The sequence below is a fragment of the Sugiyamaella lignohabitans genome, chromosome C (genome assembly GCF_001640025.1).
Source record: "Sugiyamaella lignohabitans strain CBS 10342 chromosome C, complete sequence".
NCBI lineage: Eukaryota > Fungi > Ascomycota > Dipodascomycetes > Dipodascales > Trichomonascaceae > Sugiyamaella > Sugiyamaella lignohabitans.
Genome location: NC_031671.1, coordinates 22,049 through 42,010, shown reverse-complemented (window position 1 = coordinate 42,010; position 19,962 = coordinate 22,049). Strand labels below are relative to the sequence as shown.

General features: G+C 45.8%; 5 protein-coding genes across 5 annotated transcripts; 4 read left to right on the top strand and 1 right to left on the bottom strand.

Moving 5' to 3' along the window:
* Positions 1 to 12: 12 nt before the first annotated feature.
* On the top strand, positions 13 to 1,905 carry POP2 (CCR4-NOT core DEDD family RNase subunit POP2; the record flags this gene model as incomplete). The annotated part of the gene is made up of 1 exon (XM_018880740.1): positions 13 to 1,905. The coding sequence occupies one exon, from the start codon at positions 13 to 15 to the stop codon at positions 1,903 to 1,905; it is 1,893 nt and encodes a 630-aa protein (XP_018733400.1).
* Positions 1,906 to 9,897: 7,992 nt separating this feature from the next.
* AWJ20_3716 (uncharacterized protein) lies at positions 9,898 to 10,158 on the top strand (the record flags this gene model as incomplete). The annotated part of the gene is made up of 1 exon (XM_018880739.1): positions 9,898 to 10,158. One exon carries the CDS (start codon positions 9,898 to 9,900, stop codon positions 10,156 to 10,158), a length of 261 nt encoding a protein of 86 aa, XP_018733399.1.
* Positions 10,159 to 12,189: 2,031 nt separating this feature from the next.
* AWJ20_3715 (uncharacterized protein) lies at positions 12,190 to 13,341 on the bottom strand (the record flags this gene model as incomplete). The annotated part of the gene is made up of 1 exon (XM_018880738.1): positions 12,190 to 13,341. One exon carries the CDS (start codon positions 13,339 to 13,341, stop codon positions 12,190 to 12,192), a length of 1,152 nt encoding a protein of 383 aa, XP_018733398.1.
* A 2,508-nt stretch (positions 13,342 to 15,849) lies between these two features.
* On the top strand, positions 15,850 to 17,499 carry FRE3 (Fre3p; the record flags this gene model as incomplete). Its single annotated transcript, XM_018880737.1, has 1 exon — positions 15,850 to 17,499. One exon carries the CDS (start codon positions 15,850 to 15,852, stop codon positions 17,497 to 17,499), a length of 1,650 nt encoding a protein of 549 aa, XP_018733397.1.
* A 634-nt stretch (positions 17,500 to 18,133) lies between these two features.
* On the top strand, positions 18,134 to 18,868 carry MIC26 (Mic26p; the record flags this gene model as incomplete). The annotated part of the gene is made up of 1 exon (XM_018880736.1): positions 18,134 to 18,868. One exon carries the CDS (start codon positions 18,134 to 18,136, stop codon positions 18,866 to 18,868), a length of 735 nt encoding a protein of 244 aa, XP_018733396.1.
* Between the last annotated feature and the right edge of the window lie 1,094 nt (positions 18,869 to 19,962).

The following is a 19,962-nucleotide window of genomic DNA, read 5'->3' as shown; positions in this document are numbered from 1 at the left end:
TGATGCTCTTGAATGATGAGAGCATCTGGCAATTATAACAATCGATCTAATGGTCCGAATGCTGGATTGATGTCGTTACAAATGTTACAGGGCCAGGGAGGCCAGATTCAGGGTCAACCACAGAATCAGTTGCAACAACAACAACAACACCAGCAACAGGGAGTAATGCCGCTTCAGCAGCAACAGTATATAAACGCGGGTGCTGGATACAAACAGATGCTTCCAGATCAGAGAGATGACCATGGGGATGACCAACAACAGATGCTGCAGGCTCAAGCGCAAGCTCAAGCACAGGCTCAGGCTCAAGCTCAAGCTCAGGCCCATGCTCATGCCCAACAGGCTCATGTTCACCAGGCTCAAGCTCATGCTCATGCCCATGCTCAGGCTCAAGCTCAAGCTCAAGCTCAAGCACAAGCACAGGCACAGGCACAAGCACAGGCTCAGGCTCAGGCTCAAGCTCAAGCACAGGCTCAAGCACAAGCACAGGCTCAGGCTCAAGCACAAGCACAGGCACAGGCACAAGCTCAAGCTCAAGCACAAGCTCAGGGTCAACCAAATCTCATGTTTCAAAGAATGCAAGCCCGAAATCAGAATATTAACCAAATGGCTGCTGCCAGTTTACAAGCATTTGGAGGAGTTCCAAATGTTGGAGCTGGCGCCGATATTGGTGTTGGAGCAGGTGGTTTAGGAAACGGTCTTATGAGCAGTTCCACAGGCGGGGGTCCACTGTCAAATTACAACAACACAACAGATATAAACGCATTCAATGGATCACTGCCCAATCTAGGACTGGCCGGAGGAATGATGAATATAGCTAATACAGGTGGTGCTGGAGGTGCACTTGGAGGACCAACTGGCAACTTAGCAGCAGCAGGTGGATTATCCGCTGCAGCTGCTGGTGGCTCGATGAAATCGTCGACAATTGTCAATGTGTGGAAATGGAATTTAGAAGATCAAATGGCTGCAATTCGAGATCTCGTCGAACGATACAAATACATATCAGTGGATTGTAAATTTCCTGGTATTGTAGCAAGACCTATTGGCACGTTTAAATCAACGTCAGAATACCACTACCAAACTCTGCGGTCTAATGTAGATATTTTACAGGTGATTCAGATCGGACTGACTTTTGCTGATGAATACGGTAATCATCCTGTGGGAGTTGCATCGACTTTCCAGTTTAATTTCAAGTTCAATGTCAACGAAGATATGTGTTCTGCCGACGGAGTCGAGCTGTTACGGCAGTCGGGCATTGACTTTGCCAAACACGAAACAGACGGAATAGACCCATTTGCATTTGGCGAGTTGATTCTGACGTCAGGACTCACCCTTGACGACACCGTCAGCTGGATCACTTTTCACAGCGGTTATGATCTGGGATACATTCTATCTATCATGCTAAATAACGAAGTCCCTGTTGAAGAAAGAGGTTTCTTATCTACTTTAAGGACATACTTCCCCAATGTTTGGGACGTGAAATGCATAACCAAAACATTCAAGCTATCAAACAAGTCTCAACTGTCAGAAGTTGCTGACGATTTCCAAGTAAGAAGACTTCCCATGCCACAATCATCAGTCAACGGAGGACTGTCGTCTCTTGGAGGGCTCAGTCAAGCTGGCAACGACGCATTTGTGACCAGCGGCTGTTTCTTTGAAATCAAACGTCTGATAGGCGATGCCAACATCAACAAAGTACGGAACTACCTCTTCGGACTGGGAGACGGTTTCGAAGACGACCCGTCCCAACAGTCTAACAACGGCACCAACAACGCAGCGGCCGCAGCCTCCGCAGCTATCCTCAACGCCATCTCTGGTGGTGCCACGGCCTCTGCCTCTGCCAGCCACGGCGTCACCAACGCCGCCAACATCTTCCAGTTCGGCAAAATGGGCGGTGGTGCTCTGTAAAAATACAATCTAAACCTCTCTCTGGGGGCGGCACCTGCCTCCGGCGGCTGGGGCTCTGCCCCAGACCCCGTGGCTCCTCTCGCTACCCTCGAGTCGGGCTTGGGGGACGGTCCACCTGCCCCCGGCGGCTGGGGCTCCGCCCCAGACCCCGTGGCTCCTCTCGCTCCGCTCGAGTCGGTTCACGGCCCTGTGATCAAATCCCACCCAAAGCGAGGGGGCAGTGGGGTCTGGGGCAAAGCCCCAGCCGCCGGAGGCACATGGACAACCCCCCGAACCCGACTCGAGCGTAGCGAGAGGAGCCATGGGGTCTGGGGCAGAGCCCCAGCCGCCGGAGGCAGCCCTGTCAGGGGGTGGGGGCGGGGTAGCCCCGCCGGGGTCCTCGGTTTATCTCATCGCCTGGGGTCCTGATGTGGTTAGTGATGTGGGGAAGCGGCGATCTATCGAAAGAGATCTGGTCGATCGTTTCAGGTGGTTTGGAGGGGGGTTGGTGGGGTTGCGGTCGGTTGTTGAGGGGTGATTCTGGTGAAGGGGGGATGGGTGGATGTGTGTTTCGCGGAAGTTCGTTTTTCAGGACCGGTGGTCGTTTTTAGACGTCTCGCCAGTGGAAGCTGCACAAGTGAGACTTGACCGGTCCAGAAATGGTCACTGGTAAACAGTGGGGGTGGGCTGCAGTGCAGACCTGGTGAGCTGCAGTTGGAGCCGTGAGAGTGTTACGGGCAGAATTGGTTGGAGGGTATCAATGATATTCAATGATATTCAGCTGGCTTTTGACCTGGTTGTCGTGGTTTTCATTTGATCTGTCAGGACTAGAACTGGAGCAGTGCGTGGTAACGGTTTGACGGGTACCGGTTAACGTGCTTGCTGCAGCAGATACAAACTGGCGAACCTGGACACCACCGGTCGGCTGTCTTATCCCCAACCTCGTTTTGGGCAAGATTATTTTGCTTTTTCGAGAGTGAACGTTATCTCAAACTGGTCTTAACCAGGTCTCAAACCAATCAGGCTAAACTATGTTTATGATTGTGTTGGAAAGAAATCACAGGTTGCGGATGGGTACGTACGTACCTCTGGACACACAGATTGGGTTAACTCTGTACGATTGTGTTTTGATACTGATGCTGCAAACGATATTCAGGAGGGGCAAGTGGCTAATGGCCGCCTTGGTTTCAAACTGCTTTTATTTCAGTAAAACTAGCTTGAATTAGCGAACCAAATTAGTCGTCGAACTCAACAGACGAACCGAGGATCGACTGTTTAGCATGCGATCGGCCAGATCGTACCTTGAGATTGCCAACGTTTTTTCGGTTGTCCTGAACTACAGATACATGTAAGGTCGAAGGTGTATCACATTTACATTACACAGTTCGAACCATTAGCGTGGAAGCAAACATCTCTCAGTCCGGTAATAGAGCATCACTGACACTAACGGCCACGGTGCCCTGTGCAGCTTTTGGATATCAATCTGGTAGCGACTGCTGGCAGCACCTGGTAGCGACGGCAACGCACCCGCAGCCCAATTAAGCTGCTTCTACAGCTGCCAGCCCGATAAACTCGAAACAACCGTCTCACCTGTTGCGAGTCGTGCCTCCGGCGGCTGGGGCTCCGCCCCAGACCCCGTGGCTCCTGCTTCGCAGGAGTTTGCGAGGGGATCCCCACGCAACGACTCGAGCGGAGCGAGAGGAGCAGCGGGGTCTGGGGCAGAGCCCCAGCCGCCGGAGGCAGGTCCAGTAGTAGTGGTAGTATGCAGGTGGCTGGAACGGTGGTGGAGGGAAGAAATCTCACGAGCCGACTTGCAGGTGCGTGAAATGAAAATAAAAAATATTTCATTTAGATCAGATCGCTGCAGCATGCATTGGCGGCTGGAGAATCTCAGAAACGGCTTTTCGACGCTTAGGGTAAGTGGGTGCTGCTGGATCTGGTGAAAATGAGATCCCCCGGAATAAAATATGTTCGCCTCGTAGGTAGAAGTATTATTATTATTATTGTGAGAGACTTGATAATTAAATTGCTACGATCTGGGTGGATGAAGGGAGGACGTATCTTGTCATTATTATCGATAAGGTTACCACGGCAGACCACTCTATAGGGCACCAGCTGCTGACTGCTGCACAGGCTAGTGCGCAGTACAGACAAGTAGGCAGACAGTAAGGGCCAGTAATAAGGTTACAAAGTAAACTTTAAACAGCACAAAAAGCCAAAAGTACTTGACTAAGAAGTCACGTCCACCGCAGCCATTGGTTAGAGTTGTTTAGCGAGTCTGCCAACCTGCCATTTCCGGTGTACTGCCAAAGTATATCGGTAGTGTCGGTCGGAGTTATGTGCTGACGCGGAGCAGGCCGCCAGTCTGCGACCTAAATCAAACAATTGCCTGTCGAGTGCCTGAACTTCTCGTCTTCTATCGGGCTTACTAGTCCCAGCTCGGACTGATACACCACTTGTTTTATTTATTTTTTTATTCTCTCATTTTTTTTACCATTACAAATGAACCGGAACTTATTGACCACCGACTTACGTTCTGGGATTAACAATAGAGTTGAAGATGCGGGGTAGTAGCTAGTTCGTTAGTGAGGGTGAAGTGATAGGCTAGTGGGGCGGCGGTAGTGGGGTGCAAAGTGGGGTCCAGTTGGCGGGGGGACTTGCAGTTTCCACTATCAGTCTGGATCAGTATCTTCGTCATGTATTTCAGACCGAGGGAAGTAGATGGATAATATCTAACTGTATTTGAGTGAGGAGGTTGGACCTGACGATAGTCACTTGCTATTCCAGAGCTCTGGCCCACGCGTGAGTCTGGATACGGTTAATTAGCGAAGTAATTCTAATAATTATCCTGCCAGAGATTCTCTGCTGATCTACAGTCTAGCTGGAACTCGGTATCGACGGACCGTCAGGACAAGTGACATGACTCTGTCCGTCCGTCGGTTACCGTCGTTTCACGTAATAACTCCGTCAATTGGTTAGTTAGTTTTACACTGATGACGACAATGAATTGCTGACTAGCGTTGAGGTACCACTTGAATTACTGCCGAATTCGGCTCTCGCGACTCGTCGTCTTCAGTTATATCTGACTCGTGAAGGGGGTCTGCCTCCGGCGGCTGGGGCTCCGCCCCAGACCCTGGTTGCTCCTGCTTCGCAGGAGTTTGCGAGGGCATCCCCACGTAACGACTCGAGCGGAGCGAGAGGAGCCACGGGGTCTGGGGCAGAGCCCCAGCCGCCGGAGGCAGACCCCCTCAAGCGAGGTCTGTGGTCAGATCTGCCCCTCATCAGGACGTGTACCCCACAACCCACCCCGCTAACTTGGTTTTTCCAGCTGCTGCTTTGGTGCCGAGGGCATTGGCTGTTCAACGGTCATTTCGGATGAGTTCGTTTTTGGACGAGCTTACGGTAGATGGTAGCAATGTTGCAGCTCTCTTGACCGTTTCACACCTGTCTCTTCTTCTCCTTCTGTGTCCCTTTCTTTCGTCTCTTGCTCAGTTCGCTGTCTCCTGACCTCTCTTCTCAGCAGATACGCCCTGTCGGCACACGTCCCTAAATTCACCCATCAAGGTTAGGGGCGTTCCGCTAGTTCAGGTGCAGTTGGATTGACTACTGAACCGCGTCAAGATTTCTTTTTTGTCCAGACGCCGCCGCTTCACACAAAAAAAAACCTGGCGTGAAAAAACAAATTTCACACCTGCAAAAAAAAGAAACATCCGGCAGGATGCACCGGTCAGTGTGAGCCAAAGTGTGAGCCAAAAAGTTTCATGCTCGAACTGAGTGGGTAGGTGATATATGCGAACAATATCTTCCTGAATAGGCAGGCATATATTCTACCTAGTACAACTGACTGGTGGTGCTTTTAACGTGTATATAATAATTATTGTATCCACTAGATAGAATCACTTACCCTTGTTTTGTGTTTCCGGTGTGAATCAATATTATTTGTCCCACAGCGACGCGACTGCTTGGTACTTTGACTCCTTGTTTATTAGTGTCGAGTAATCCTAGTAAACAAATACTAACTAGTTCTGTTTTCGACCGGTCTATTGGTATCTTCGTGGTGATTTACAGTCAGTTGACGACTCCGTCCAAGGATCTCCTTTAGCTTTGATTACTTATTACTGGACCAGCTGGTTGGGTTTTTTTTTTTTAGTTTGGATATCGTTTGTGCATCTCGTTGAAGCCTGGTTTTGTTTTATTGGTAACTTTGGTTCAGCAGCTGCTAGACCGTTACTGATTTCGTTGGATTTGCTGGTAAGTTTTTTTTTATCATGACATAAGAGAAAAGCGGTTTTTTTATTTGCGGATAACTTGATTCAGAATGATTCAGTTATTTCATTTATGATGATATATTTATTGCGAAGATCTATGTGACAGGTGACGGCTGTGATGGATTCAAGTTTTACTTTCTGTTTCTGTTTGTCAACCTTTCCAGTGTGATTCGAGGATTCCACTGGTATGTCTATGTACCCCTGCCTAAACATGCACTGGAGTTTGCTGTACTATTATCTGCAGATATATATAGATATATCGCTGCTGCACTCTCACCACATTTATTAACGAGTTATTCATGTCACGATGTTGGTGGCTTTTTTGTGATTTTATTAATTATACTAACTAATCAATAGCAAAAGTAGCGATCTCTGCAAGTTCTGCAGTGTTAATCTGACATTATAGCTAGACGTCTGCCAAACACGCCTATAAGCACTCTCACCGATCGGCTCGTGAATAACCAAGCAAACCAGCTAACGCACTTTTCTTTACGCGCGACAAGGCAGGGGGGTGATGTATAAGTGTGATCTTGCTATACATCGACTACTATCAAGGAATAGTGTGATCTAAGATCTAATAATATTTTTTGACAAATATTCAGGCGGCGTACAAAAAATTACCCAAGTCCTTGTTTCGATACTTCGTTGCTGTATATATATGGACCGATGACCAATATGGATCAAATCCGGAATCCTCACCCTTTATCACCAGACTCTTATAATCGACCGGCCTCTTTTCAGTTTGACCCTCCTTCGAGGTCTGCCTCTCCTATTGCTTTAAATTCTATAGCTGCAACTCCTGCTTCGCTTCGCAGATCTCAGTCTTTACGTAACGACACTGCTCCTGCAAAATTGTCAAGGCTTCAGACCAAACATATCAGGTCCAATTCCCAAGTTTCAGGAATGGAATCTGTTGAATCTGCTTATGCACTGAGAAATGGACTGTCTTTAGGCCATTCTCATGGTTCTGGTTCCCAAAGTCAAAGCTACAGTCAAGCTAACATCTCGTCTGATTTAAATCGAAATTTCGCCAAGTTTCAACAATCTGCGTCTCCTGTATACCTGCCATCTGGTTCAAATGATGATTCTCACGACGGTAACGGTTCAACTGTAAGCTCGACTTCAAATTTTACCACTGCATCATATTCTTCTGCATCAACTTCTAACTCTATTGCTTCCTTACTTACTTCTGCATCTACTTTAACCCCCACATCAACCTCGCCATCCACTCCTTCCCCATCATCACCCGTATCTTTTAGAGAGCCTAGTTTGAAAAGACAGCTTTCCAGTCCTAGAAAACTCAAAAGAGCTACTACTTCCGGTTCCGTTCCTACTACCAGTACTTCGACTGGATCTGTTGTATCTCCACAATTATCATCTTTTCAGAGTCAAGTTGCAAACCCCACTTATTCTCAAGATTATTCATTTCCTCCACCTGCTACATCTGTTTCTTCGACTGCTTCTACCTCACCGAGTACGCCTGCATCATATGATGCTGAATTCATTCGTAGGTCTTCATTACAGTCCAAGAACTCTTTGGTACAGATTGGTTCGCGTACGTCACTGACTAATCCTGGAAACCTGCCACCAATGCGTGATGTCTGGCTTGACGATGATGATGAAGATGATGATAAGAAATCCAATCTTCGTCGTAAAAGTTTAGGTGGGAAATTACGTCGTGAGAAGAGTATCCCAACTTCAGCAAGCATGAGTGCTCTATCTAGCGCAGCAGGGAACACCAATAAGCTTCCCACAATCTATTCTTTGGGTCACAGCTCCAGTTCTAAAAGTATATCGCCTCAGAAGAGCCAACAGCACATCCCAACCCATAAGAGCTCAAATTCACTTGGTTTCTCTCGTATGTTCACTTCTCGCAAACGTTCAATGACAGCAGGATCTCTACAAATTAGCGATCCTATCTTGGCAGCTGGCTCTAATTCTAGTCCATCTCCAGATCGTACACGAAGTACTTTGTCTATTCATGGCCCTACTCTTGTATCATCACCATCCTTGGTTTCCTCAAGTGGTTCCACTGCTACCTTATCTACCTGTCCAACCTCCCCCTTAAAATCACCCTTGAGATCACCCTCAAGAGCTGGAATGAAAGTGCCTCCGAATTTGCAGCCCTCTGGAAATCCACCTACAACTGCTTCGAAGCATAAACATTCCAATAGTACTGCTAGTGTTGTTACTATCACAAATAAGGACACTACCAAAACCAGTTCTTCCTCGGCCTCTAAATTATTGAAAAGTTTTTTTGCCTCACCTCCACCATCACCAAAGCATACGCGAAGTGTGTCAAAAGATTTGATCTCTGGACCCACCAATTTCGTTCACTACAGTCATCTTGATCCCGAAAATCCTGTTACTGCTGAACTGAGTCGATCGGGCTCGGTAGCTGAGAAACGTTTGTCCTTTGGCCACAAGTCTCCTCAGCGTCGCTTACAAAGAGCACACCTTCGAGAAAACTCTTCAGGCTCTTCTATCTCTGTTTCTACGACTCAAGCATCAAGTGTCACCTCTGTAAGCTCTACAAATACCGTTCAAACAGCTGCCTCTACACCTGCGATTGATGATGTGGATCAGTCTGAAGCTGCTGTTGTCAGTACGCCATCTATCCCACCTCGCCAAAGACCACTTTCTTATTCTAAAGACGGAACTCGATCAGTAGGCCACTTGTTCCAACAACAAGACCAGCAACAGCAATTGCTTGCTAAGCAGTCTGTTGACTCATTTGGATCATGGACTACTCCTAGTTCTGATTTCGTCGAGCAGCAGCGTTGGTTACTTAACAACATGGGAGATTCAGACTCTTTGAATGTTACGTCTGTTCCATCCACGCCTTCGACGACTGCCACCTCGAAGCCAGCTCGTCGTCCCCACGCATCCCAAGAATCTTTCTGGCATGGGTACATGAATGGAAGTTCTTCGCCTGTTTCCTCGTCGTCAGCGATTTCCGCTGCTTCGACTCCAAGTAACACAGCTCATGAGAACGGAGTAAGACGGTCTGTGTTATTGCCCTCTCCGCTTCTATCTAGCACTTCAATTGCCACAAATGCTGGTGTGCGTCATGATTTGTCCTTGGAGTCATCAATCCAAAACCTACGCATTTACGCAAGTAAGTCCGACCTTCACGACGTTGAGGAAGAGGAGGAGGAGAGACATATGTCCGGGCCTCATGCGACATCGGAACTTACCTGGTTTTGATTAATTTATATATCGACTATATTTATTTCTTTTGCTATGATTAATGAATTTACATGAACTTCTACACTTGCGAGATGAACTCTGTCTAGAACTACACTAGTGAAAACCCCGCCAACTCCTGCGAAGCAGGAGCAACCAGGGTCTGGGGCGGAGCCCCAGCCGCCGGAGGCAGAACCACGGCCGAAAGGTTCAGTTCCGTGGCTCAAGTCACGTGCGGCTAAAAAGCGTGAGCCGCAGAGATTCAAATGTCGCTAACTATTGTAGACTTCGTGAAGTTCTCACATGACAGGTCGCGGGTTGAGGAAGTGTTTATAATATGACTGACAGACTGACACAGCTGCAGACGTGTATAGATCAGGTAAGTTCTTGTTAAGAATATGGTGTGCAGGGTCAGAACTAACGATGTCAGCTGCTGACGCAATTCTATTCGTCACTTAATCATGTGAGTCGCCATCATGACTTTGAGCCGGTAGCAGGAGAGCCGAAGATCACGGATGCTGGTTACGTTCCAGACGACCCTGAAAAGTTTAGAAGCGATATGACAGAACTAGCCCGTGATATGATTTTGAAGTCTCAGCAGATTGAGGTTCTTATCGACAGTCTACCCGGTATAGGCATCAGCGAACAGGAACAGATGGCTAGGGTTCGAAGTTTAGAGGAGGAATTGAAACAGGTGAATAATGAAAAGGCCGACGTTCTCACAGAACGTGAGGAGTTATTGAAAAAGTGTGACGAGTTGATTTTGGAAGTTGCAAGGGAAAAAGTCAATCTGGAAAAATCCCAAAGTATGCACAGTTGATGCGTATGAAGTGACTATGTAACATATATATTTATTATTCAATTATGCAATTATCTATTTACAGGTGTTCAGATGGAACAATCTTCAAGGATCCAAGTTTTCAAGCTCTTTCCTGGTACTTTCGATCTTGCTCTCAATACTTAGTAGCTCTTTTTGTAGGTTGATCACTTTTATCGAGCTTGCTAGACCAGACCGGAAGTTTTTCTGAGCTATTCTTAAGCTAGATGGTACTAAAATACCAAACATGGTGATCGGGTCGCTATGTTTTATATCACTTTTATCACCCTTTTTAAACGTGGTTTGAATGTCGACTGAGAGATGTGAGTTCTCAACTCTGATTCATGTTAGAATAGCAGTTCTCGAAATATGTCCAATAGTTTCAAACTTACTTCGTTAACGACGTGGCAGAAAGCCTATCGTCATACATATCCTGGCCATATCGAGTATTTAGAGGAGTAGTCTGGTTTGCTTTGGCCAGATTTAAAAAGCCCTATGTTCTGTTAGTGCTGGTCCGCTAACTAAATTCCGCACACTAAACTTACTTCTGAGAATTCAGAAGCCAATTGCTTTTGAGCTTGCTCATATTCACTGAGTATACTTAGGTACTTTTCTATCAACTCATCCAAGAGATTTGGAGACACCGTCACCATGCTGTTTGTTTGACCACAAAATCGTGTTAATCTTGTTAAGGCACTCCAAGTTATCAGCGAGATAAGGGTAAGGGCTACATTTTGATTTCGTCGTTTTATCTCCTGCTGTTGATATTATTAGCCAACATTGGCGCAGTCGTTGAGATTCTCCTAAAATTAGTTCTGCTGTTACTTGGCAATGTGACAGACTATTTTCTCTCCACTGGACTATTTTTGAATAGCCATCTGTTACTCACATGAACATCCTACCGTATTTGAACCACGAGCAGCCGCAGCACAATGCAATCTAAGCCACTTAACAGCCTCATGTCAATCTATAAATAAGCTCGCCAGGGGTAATATCCCAAAAGAGACAAGATATGAACTGGAATACGAACAGATCATTATCGTCAATTTTGATATAAAAGCAGCATTGTACTTTTTAGTGAAAATCTGTGTTTTAGAGTTTTTGATTCAGAAAAAGAAGAGATAGAACTTAGAAAATAGAACAGGAACTCAAAAGACAAATGTTTCTGTATTCGCTACTTCAGTCAAGGGATTTTTGCCCAAGGGACTTTGCAAATTCACTAATCTCCAAGAGAGATGATTCACAACTGGTCGATAGTGTTCACAACACATTTTCTGGTAGCGCGTTCAAGTCGTGGGATTCTTGTATGCATAATACAGTGTGTAAAGTTATCGCGATTGTAGGAATTGTAATTGCGGCATTTGTATTAATATGGCTTCTCATTGGAGTATTTCGATGTCTATGTGCTGGTGTTGGAATATGTGCTGCTTTTTGCTGTTGTTGCTGTTTGGAAGCGGCAGCTTTATCGAGACGAAATGGTGGGTACAAACAAACACAACAATCGTATCCACAGCCGTTATATAATCAAGGAGGCTATTACGCAAATAGTATGCCATATCAGCCCCCACAACCACAGTTCAATCGTGATATCAATGAAAACAGGTCACAAAGAGATTATGATGACTATAGTTATGGTTTTGTAGGAAACGATGGAGACTATAAACCAGGTCGAGATGTGGAAATGAGTTATCAACCATATCACCATGATAGCAGCAATGTGCCTGAAGAGAGACGGCCGCTTTATTAAATGCGAATAGAGATCTTATTTCAGCATAGCTTAGTTTATTTCTTAAATTAAGTTGAGGTTATTTATTTACATAATTCACGTATTTTTGACGTGCTGGAATCAGAATGTCTGAACCTACAGGAACCAAAAAAAAACCAGATTTGCTGGACAATCTTGTTGTAGTTGTTGTAACATAGAGACATTCTGTCTATGAGCCTTATTAACGTTATAGAGATGATCATGATATGTTCAATGCTAAATAAATATATACACTGCTAGATGTAAAACCTCCGGCAGCGCAATAGATCCTATTGCGTCCAATCGGGGTCCTCTTCATATTTCTCTTCCCAATCACTTAAAGCCACCCCTGGGCTCATAAGTTGGGCAAGCTCAAAAGGCGTTGATTTGGAAGGATCGATATTCAGCTGATTTATGAACGAAAATGGATCTTGTAGAGGGATTTGCGGGGCTTTAGACATGTTTTGAGGTTGAAGATGTTCAGGGAGTGACGGCTCTTTATAGTTTGCAGTGTCTTCTTGTCTAGCAAGCTGATCCGCAGAGATCTCTGCTCCAGAAACGCCATCAACAAACTTAGTACCTTCTAAAACAACATTCTTCTTGCTAAGTTGATCCATGAGAGCCATAAAATTACTGCTCTTCATCTTCGAAGCTGTGGAAGAGTTCGTTGACTGTGACGATTCATTTATGGAGTTTATAATGTCTTGGGCTACACCAGACAGCTCTGTATTGTTAACTTTTTGTAATGACTCGACTTGTTCAGTTTCTTTCTGTATAGTTGTATCTTGCTGACTGATTGACTCCGAGTTCAAGGACCGTTCCACTTCCGCAAAAGCATTTTCAAATGAAGCTTGTTCTTCATTTAATTTATGAATTTGATGATGTTCTGGTTGTTGTGAAACCGATGCAGATGTTTGGTAGTACATTAGATCAGACCGTAACATCGGTTGTTGTGGTTGATATTGCTGGTAAGAGCTTGAAGCCGCTGTCATCGATAGGGGGGATGTGGCCATTCTCAGATCCTGGCTCGGCCGAGATCCAACAGAAAGTTTTGAGAATTCTGATGCCCAGTCTGATGAAGTGGTCTGAGGTGCTTGAAACCCTATATTCCGTTGATCTAGTGGAGCACCATTTCTCGCCAACTGGACAGGCAACTGACCAGGTAACTGACCAGGAACTTGACTGGCTGCCTGGCCCTGGCCCGGGTGGAAATTGAATCCACTTTGAGAGGGAGATCCTCTCGATGCAAATGCTTGGAAGTCGGTATTAGTACCGTTAACCAAAGAAGGAGATGGAGTCGACCGAAATGAAGATGGGCCTGCTGAGTTCTCTCTTACAAATCGTTCATGTTGAGATGAGTTTGTTGGGCCTGTATGTTTTCCCAGATTCTGTAGCGGGTTAACCGGACCACAACTATCTGACGATGAAAACAGCTGAGACATGATAGAATTATTTATACCTCGTAACTCGAATCAGTCGTACAAAATCTGACAGTATTGAACCGAAACTGTCTGGATAACATGCAATCAAGTTGTGTGTGGGGTATTTACTAATGATCTCGCCGGGACGCGGATGCCGCAGCCTCGGCAGAATTCATGTGTCGATCATCTGCATGAACGATATATACGGACGGCTATTGAAGGATATTGACTGATGACCCGGAAAAGTCTCAAAGTTTGATTTTGACGAGATTTTGAGATTTTGCAGTACATCCCTGTTAGTAAAGCTGGCAGGGTCAAGTTTGTATAAACAGATTGTTCTTAGAGAGTGCTCGTGCTCACAGTATATATGTACTTCCGAAGACTGGGTCGTTTAGTCACATGTTCTCATGCTGGCAATAATTGTAACAACCTTGAGTCTAAAAATCTATATTTTTTAAGACTCCATCCAGCCATCCGTTGGGTTCAGGTAGGGGATTTGGATTGGATTTGGAAAGATTTTTATAGAGATTGGGAAAAGTGCTGTATAACGAGTTGTACGACGGCTAAACAACATACACCGAACAATCCGGCCCCAGACCAATCAACTTCAAAGAAAGCAAAAACAGCAAATATCTTCACATAGTATGACAGCTGACATGTGATTCTACGTTCGGCACGGATATATTCCTCCGGTACTTCACTTGTCACTGTTTCTCCTGGTCGAATCTAATCTAATCTAATCAGATGGGTGCTATACTAAACGTTTGCAAGCATGTGCGTCCGCTTTCGGCCGAAATATTATTTACCGCTTAACGTTCATGTTATGTTAGTCATGTGGATTTCCGCAGTGTGTTGGACGATCTTGCCATGGATTACTTTCAAGACACCGACAACCACTGCCCGTCGGCCGTTTGATCAGATAAAATTTGTTTTTATCAAAAAGATCAAAATCAGATATTCCTATTCAGGCAATATTTCCAGGTCGCATATGCAATAGTGATCTTCACCAAACTCTCGCTTAATTTGATTTAACAAATTGGCGGCCCTGACCGCCTGGCAATGTCACTGGAAGCGGCAAAAGAGGGGTCAGAAAAAACGTTTACTACAACCTACTTTTGTTTCAGCGATTAGCGGTATGGCTTGTTGAGAAAAACTCTATTTAAAATAAGATTCAGCGTCTCCATATACACCGGATGTTTAATTTATAGTTTAAATGCCTTGTATTTTTACAGCGGTCGTTTCTCATTGATTGTGAAAGAAATTTCCAGTCCCGCTAAATCACGTAGATTGCCATTGCAATTGGCAAGATTTCATGATCAAGTTTTATCATCAAAAAATTACCTATTTCAGTAAGATCAGGATCTGATATCTGTCGGGAAACAATCTGCAACTTTAGTCTTGGCAATTTGGGGACCTGATCAGCTTCTACCGACTTTGGTAACAGTGAGACATATCATGAAACGCACAGCGGCCAAGCATGCAATTAGCTGGTTCACCCATCCGATGATGAGACTTTGCAAGGTAGAGAGAGTCTTTTATTTTGTCACTTTGGCAAATGATATCAAATGCTCAGTTAGTCAGGATGATATATGTACTGTTATTTCTACTTTGATGCCCAATCCTCTCGCATTGAATTCAATCAGTCTCCCGGAAATGCCAATTTCAATGCTGAATGTTTATCGACATGAATATCCCCCATTGGAGAACCTTCCACAAACGAACGGTCAGAGGGCTAGTGAGGGTGCATAACCGCAGAGCCAAGTGGAAAAAAGAAACAAAACGAGAACAAGACGAATTACAATGAGAAAAGGCCAAAAAAAAAAAAAATGATAGGCAGTTAAGCAAAATAAGAGCGTCAAATGAGCCCACCAATGACCATCATTTATCTATAAATATTGGTGATCACGCCGTTGATATTCGGTGTGGTCTTCAACTAAGAAAGGAATCAATCATGAAGTTCTCTCTCCTCTCAAGTCCAGTCTGCCTTCTTCTGCTGGCTAGCCTAGCCACATTGGCGGCAGCTGTTGAAGATGTGTTCGGTTATACTTGTATGATGGCCGCATCCAATTATGATTTCGGATGTCCATTTGATCCTAATGGAAATGATCCCTATGACTATAATGTTTGTCTCTGTCAAAAACCCGCTTATATCGAAACAGGTATTGCCTGTATGGTGTCGTATGCTACTTCAGAGCCCCTGCTGAATGAAGCTTTCTGGTACGTCAACTATGTCTGTCTCCCAGATAACTATGACTATGACGAGCTTCAGTTAGTTGTGTCGACTCAAAATTATACCTATAACATTCCAGAGATTGCTGCGAAAGTGAAGACTTTCCCCGCCAATCTAACTGCGAGTGAGCTTAATTCAACACATACCGAGCCATTTATTATTCCATATAGTGTTGTCAAACATGGATTTGAGTCGGAAAGAGTTAGTGCCAAAGAGGATTCTAAACCTGGCAGATATGCGTAAGTTAACATAATTCCCTACCTCCCAAAATTATCTCAACTAACAATATCAGCGGAGCCATGTTGGCATTCTGGGGAATCATTATTCTCTTCAAGAGTATCCACAATTTATTCCATAGAATGGGTCCATATGTGCTCAAGTATTTGGACTTTCCTCTATCAAGAAGGCTTCGTGCTGAATTTTTCTTACCACCTACTGGTAGATATCATCATTCAACTCCTAAGAGCCTACTTGGATTCACGTTCAATATCCCAGCTCGGATTGAAACGATAATTATCTCTTTATTCTTCATTCAGAATATCCTTCTTGCATTTGTAGGAATTGAGACCATTGAAAATAGTGTCTTCTATGATAGCATGTCGGATCAATATGCAGACTCTATTGGATACCGAGCTGGTGTTATTTGTATGGCCGAGCTTGTGCTGCTCATTGTATTTGCTGGTAGAAACAATCTTCTCATCTATATTACTGGGTGGGAGATGAATACCTTCAACGTCTTCCATAAATGGGTAGCAAGAATGACCGCCATGCAAGCGGTTATTCATAGTATTGGCTACACCATCGAGTATGTTCAGGAAGATTATTACACTGAGTACTTCAGTGGAGAGCCTGGAACTGCATGGTTCATATGGGGAGTGGTAGCGACTATTCTAATGTGTGCACTGATTACACATTCAGTTCACTTTTTCAGATCAATTAACTATGAACTCTTCTTGTACGGACATATCACACTGACGGCAGTTGCAATTGCTGGAGTATGGCTCCATGTAATTGGCATGGAAGGAATGAACTATACCTATGCCGCCATTGCTATCTGGGCATTTGATCATGTTGCTCGTATTGTGAGACTGCTATGGTCTGGAGTTACTTCCAAGGCTAGCATGAAACTCCACGGGGAACATATCTTGGAGATTAAAATTGACTACTCTAAAAGATGGAAATTCTATCCCGGCTGTCACGTATACTTGCACATCCTTCGCACGAATAGATTCTGGCAATCTCATCCATTTACAGTGGTGACTTCTCCTAGACCCGACGATCAAGGCAAACTTGTCATATTTGCCCGGGTCAAAAAGGGATTGACCAAGCACACTGCAAATTACCTAAAAGACAAGCCAGATCAAAGTGCACAGGTGAGAGTCCTTGTAGAGGGCCCTTATGGTGGCCGTCATCCATTACATCATTATGAGACAGTTGTCCTTATTGCAGGTGGAGTCGGAATCACCTCAATTTACCCATATGCTGCTCAATTGCGTGAAAACAAAGACAAAGCACAGAGAATGGTGTTTATCTGGGTCATAAGAAATGAACAGCCTTTATCGTGGTTCCAGGACCAACTGAGGCATATTTCTGAAGACCCCCGAATTGAAGTTATTCTGTTCATCACCGGTAGCAATGCACTTGTTAGTAATGAGGGCTCAGCGACATCTAGCACAACCAATCTGGACAAGTCTCCTCTGGAGTCAGAAGCTTCGTCTCAAACTGAGAAGAAGAGCCCTCTCGTCTCGTCAAGTGTTTTTGATATTCGGGCAGGCACCCCGGATCTGAGATCAAGGGTGGCTCATGACATCTCCGAAGCGGCTGGAACTGTCGCATTCCTGGTCTGTGGACCTAACAGAATGAACGATGATGTTAGAATGGGTATCGTTGACAACATTGCAGACTCCAAACATAGAGTCGACTACTTTGAGGACTCCTTCTCCTGGTAAGATTTCAAGTATAGTTTTTTAGGGTATCAAGTTATTAAATGTGTTTTGATTTATAAGATTTTAGGGACGGGAAGTCTGCCTCCGGCGGCTGGGGCTCTGCCCCAGACCCCGCTGCTCCTCTCGCTTCGCTCGAGTCGTTACGTCGACGGTCCCAGCCATCTCCTGCGAAGCAGGAGCAACCAGGGTCTGGGGCGGAGCCCCAGCCGCCGGAGGCACATCCCTTCCCCGAAGCAGCCGTCAAAAGTTCAGTAGTCGGGACCGTGAAATAGCCGAGATTTAAATCTAAATGGTGTAATTATCACATGTTTCATTTCGAGATGCACCGGACCCTGCGTCGTTCTAAGCGTCCTTGCATGGTTCATGCTTGGTGTTAGCTTAACCCTAACATCCAACTTGATCCAATAAGGGTGTCGCGGCTGTGACGAAAAATGGCGTTGATAGATGAAGTAGAAGCAGGATCGAATTGTGGTAGCACCGGAGAAGAGCGAGCCTGTCGAACATATACAAAATGGCATCAAGAGCATTTTATAGCGTAAGTTGGGCAAAATGTGAAAACCGTAATTGATATTTAAAGTCCCCGAAGCGCCAATTGCAGGATGACTGGAAAATTGGGAGGGACTATGGGCACAACTGAATGAAGTTACTAACTGGTCAGAAACAATTGCTGACTCTACTTGGAGCTGGTATTGTCAGCTACTCGGCTATTCCAGTAGCCATGGCCGATAGCAAGAAGCCCATTTATGACGATGAAGAGAAGAACGAGGAAACCGTTGTAGTAGTCCAGCCAGAAGAGACACAGCTGATCAACACGGAATACGTCGGTAATACACCCATCAAGTCGTCGAAATTCTTAGAAGAGAACATTGAAGTGGCACGCAAGTGGGTCTATGAACAGAGCCAGACCGTGCAAGCCAAGGTCGACGACAGTTTTCAAACGTATTTGCAAGCCGAGAGAAGCGTGACTTCGACCGTGTCGAACTTAAAGGACGAAAACGAGGACATTCTCCCTGGTGGAATCTATATTCTCATTGGCGCGTTAAGTGGATCTATTTTTGCTCGTCGTAGAGGATTTGTTCTTCGAACAGTGACTCCTGTTATTTTTGGACTCGGCGCATTCAGCTACTTCCTCCCTAAGACATTCAACAACACCCGGGCCTTAGTCTGGTCTTTTGAGCAAAAGTCGCCTGCTATTGCCGACACACATATCCAAATCCAGAACCAGGTCGAATCACTTGCAGAATCAGCCAAATCTGCTGCCGAACAATCACAATCGTCGCTCGAGTCCGGCGTCCACTCGGTGCGCCAGTTCGTGGCCGAGTCCACCGGCCTGCAAATCGGCTCGTCCTCATCCTCTAACAACAAAAAGTAATTTAACATCTGAATCTAATGGCATTTCTCAATTTTTTTAATATGTGGTGGACGGGAGATGTGCCTCCGGCGGCTGGGGCTCCGCCCCAGACCCCGCTGCTCCTCTCGCTGCGCTCGAGTCGGGTCGTGGCCCTAGCAAACTTCCACGAGCAGTAGTTCGATCCACTGTATCTCACAAACTATTCTGCTGATACAATTACGGTCTCAGGAGCTCCGCGAAGCGGAGCACAACGGGGTCTGGGGCAGGCGCCCCAGCCGCCGGAGGCAGCACCCCGTCCCACCAGGCAAGGAATGGGGGTCGTGCTGCCGCGGTGCTGTGGTTACGCACGGTTGCGAGTGGGATGAACTTAAAAGCCCCTGTTATACGGGCCACACCCGCCTGAGCATGCGAAGGTGCTGCTGATTCCCGCCTGTCTCACGTATCATGGGCATGCATCGTGCCTTTGATTATATCGATTAAGCAGGGAAATAAAGCTTAGCACTCGCCGATACGGTTGTTTGAGCTGGCGCATTGACAGCAAGCCAACTTTAAACCGATAGTGTGGTTCGTGCTATTACACAGACCTACTTGGATCGCTAACGTGACCTCCGGATAGTCCCCTACTCCAGCCAGGCCCATCAAACGAGTCGGGTTTTCAAAACATTGTTTGTATCAAAGATTTCAGCTCGTGATCTGGTTGGGATTCAGGCGGATTTAAACCGCCCTAGAAAAACCTCGTGGGTCGCTTAATCGCTATAATATCTCGCTTCAGTCTCCTCCTCCCAATGAATAAAGCCTAACCCATATTATTTACAGCACGAACTTCAACCGACTAAAAAAATATGAGAAAAAAAAATAAACTACTAGACCAGAGGAAGACATGCATATATGCGAATATGAAACAAGCTAAAGGCGACAAGTGTCACAAACCAGTCAGGGGGTCTCTAGGGCGGTCTGGGGGGTCTGGGGACTGTGCCTCCGGCGGCTGGGGCTCCGCCCCAGACCCCGCTGCTCCTCTCGCTGCGCTCGAGTCGAGCGTGGGGGGAATCGGGTGAGCAAGCTCCGCAAAGCGGAGCACAACGGGGTCTGGGGCAGCGCCCCAGCCGCCGGAGGCA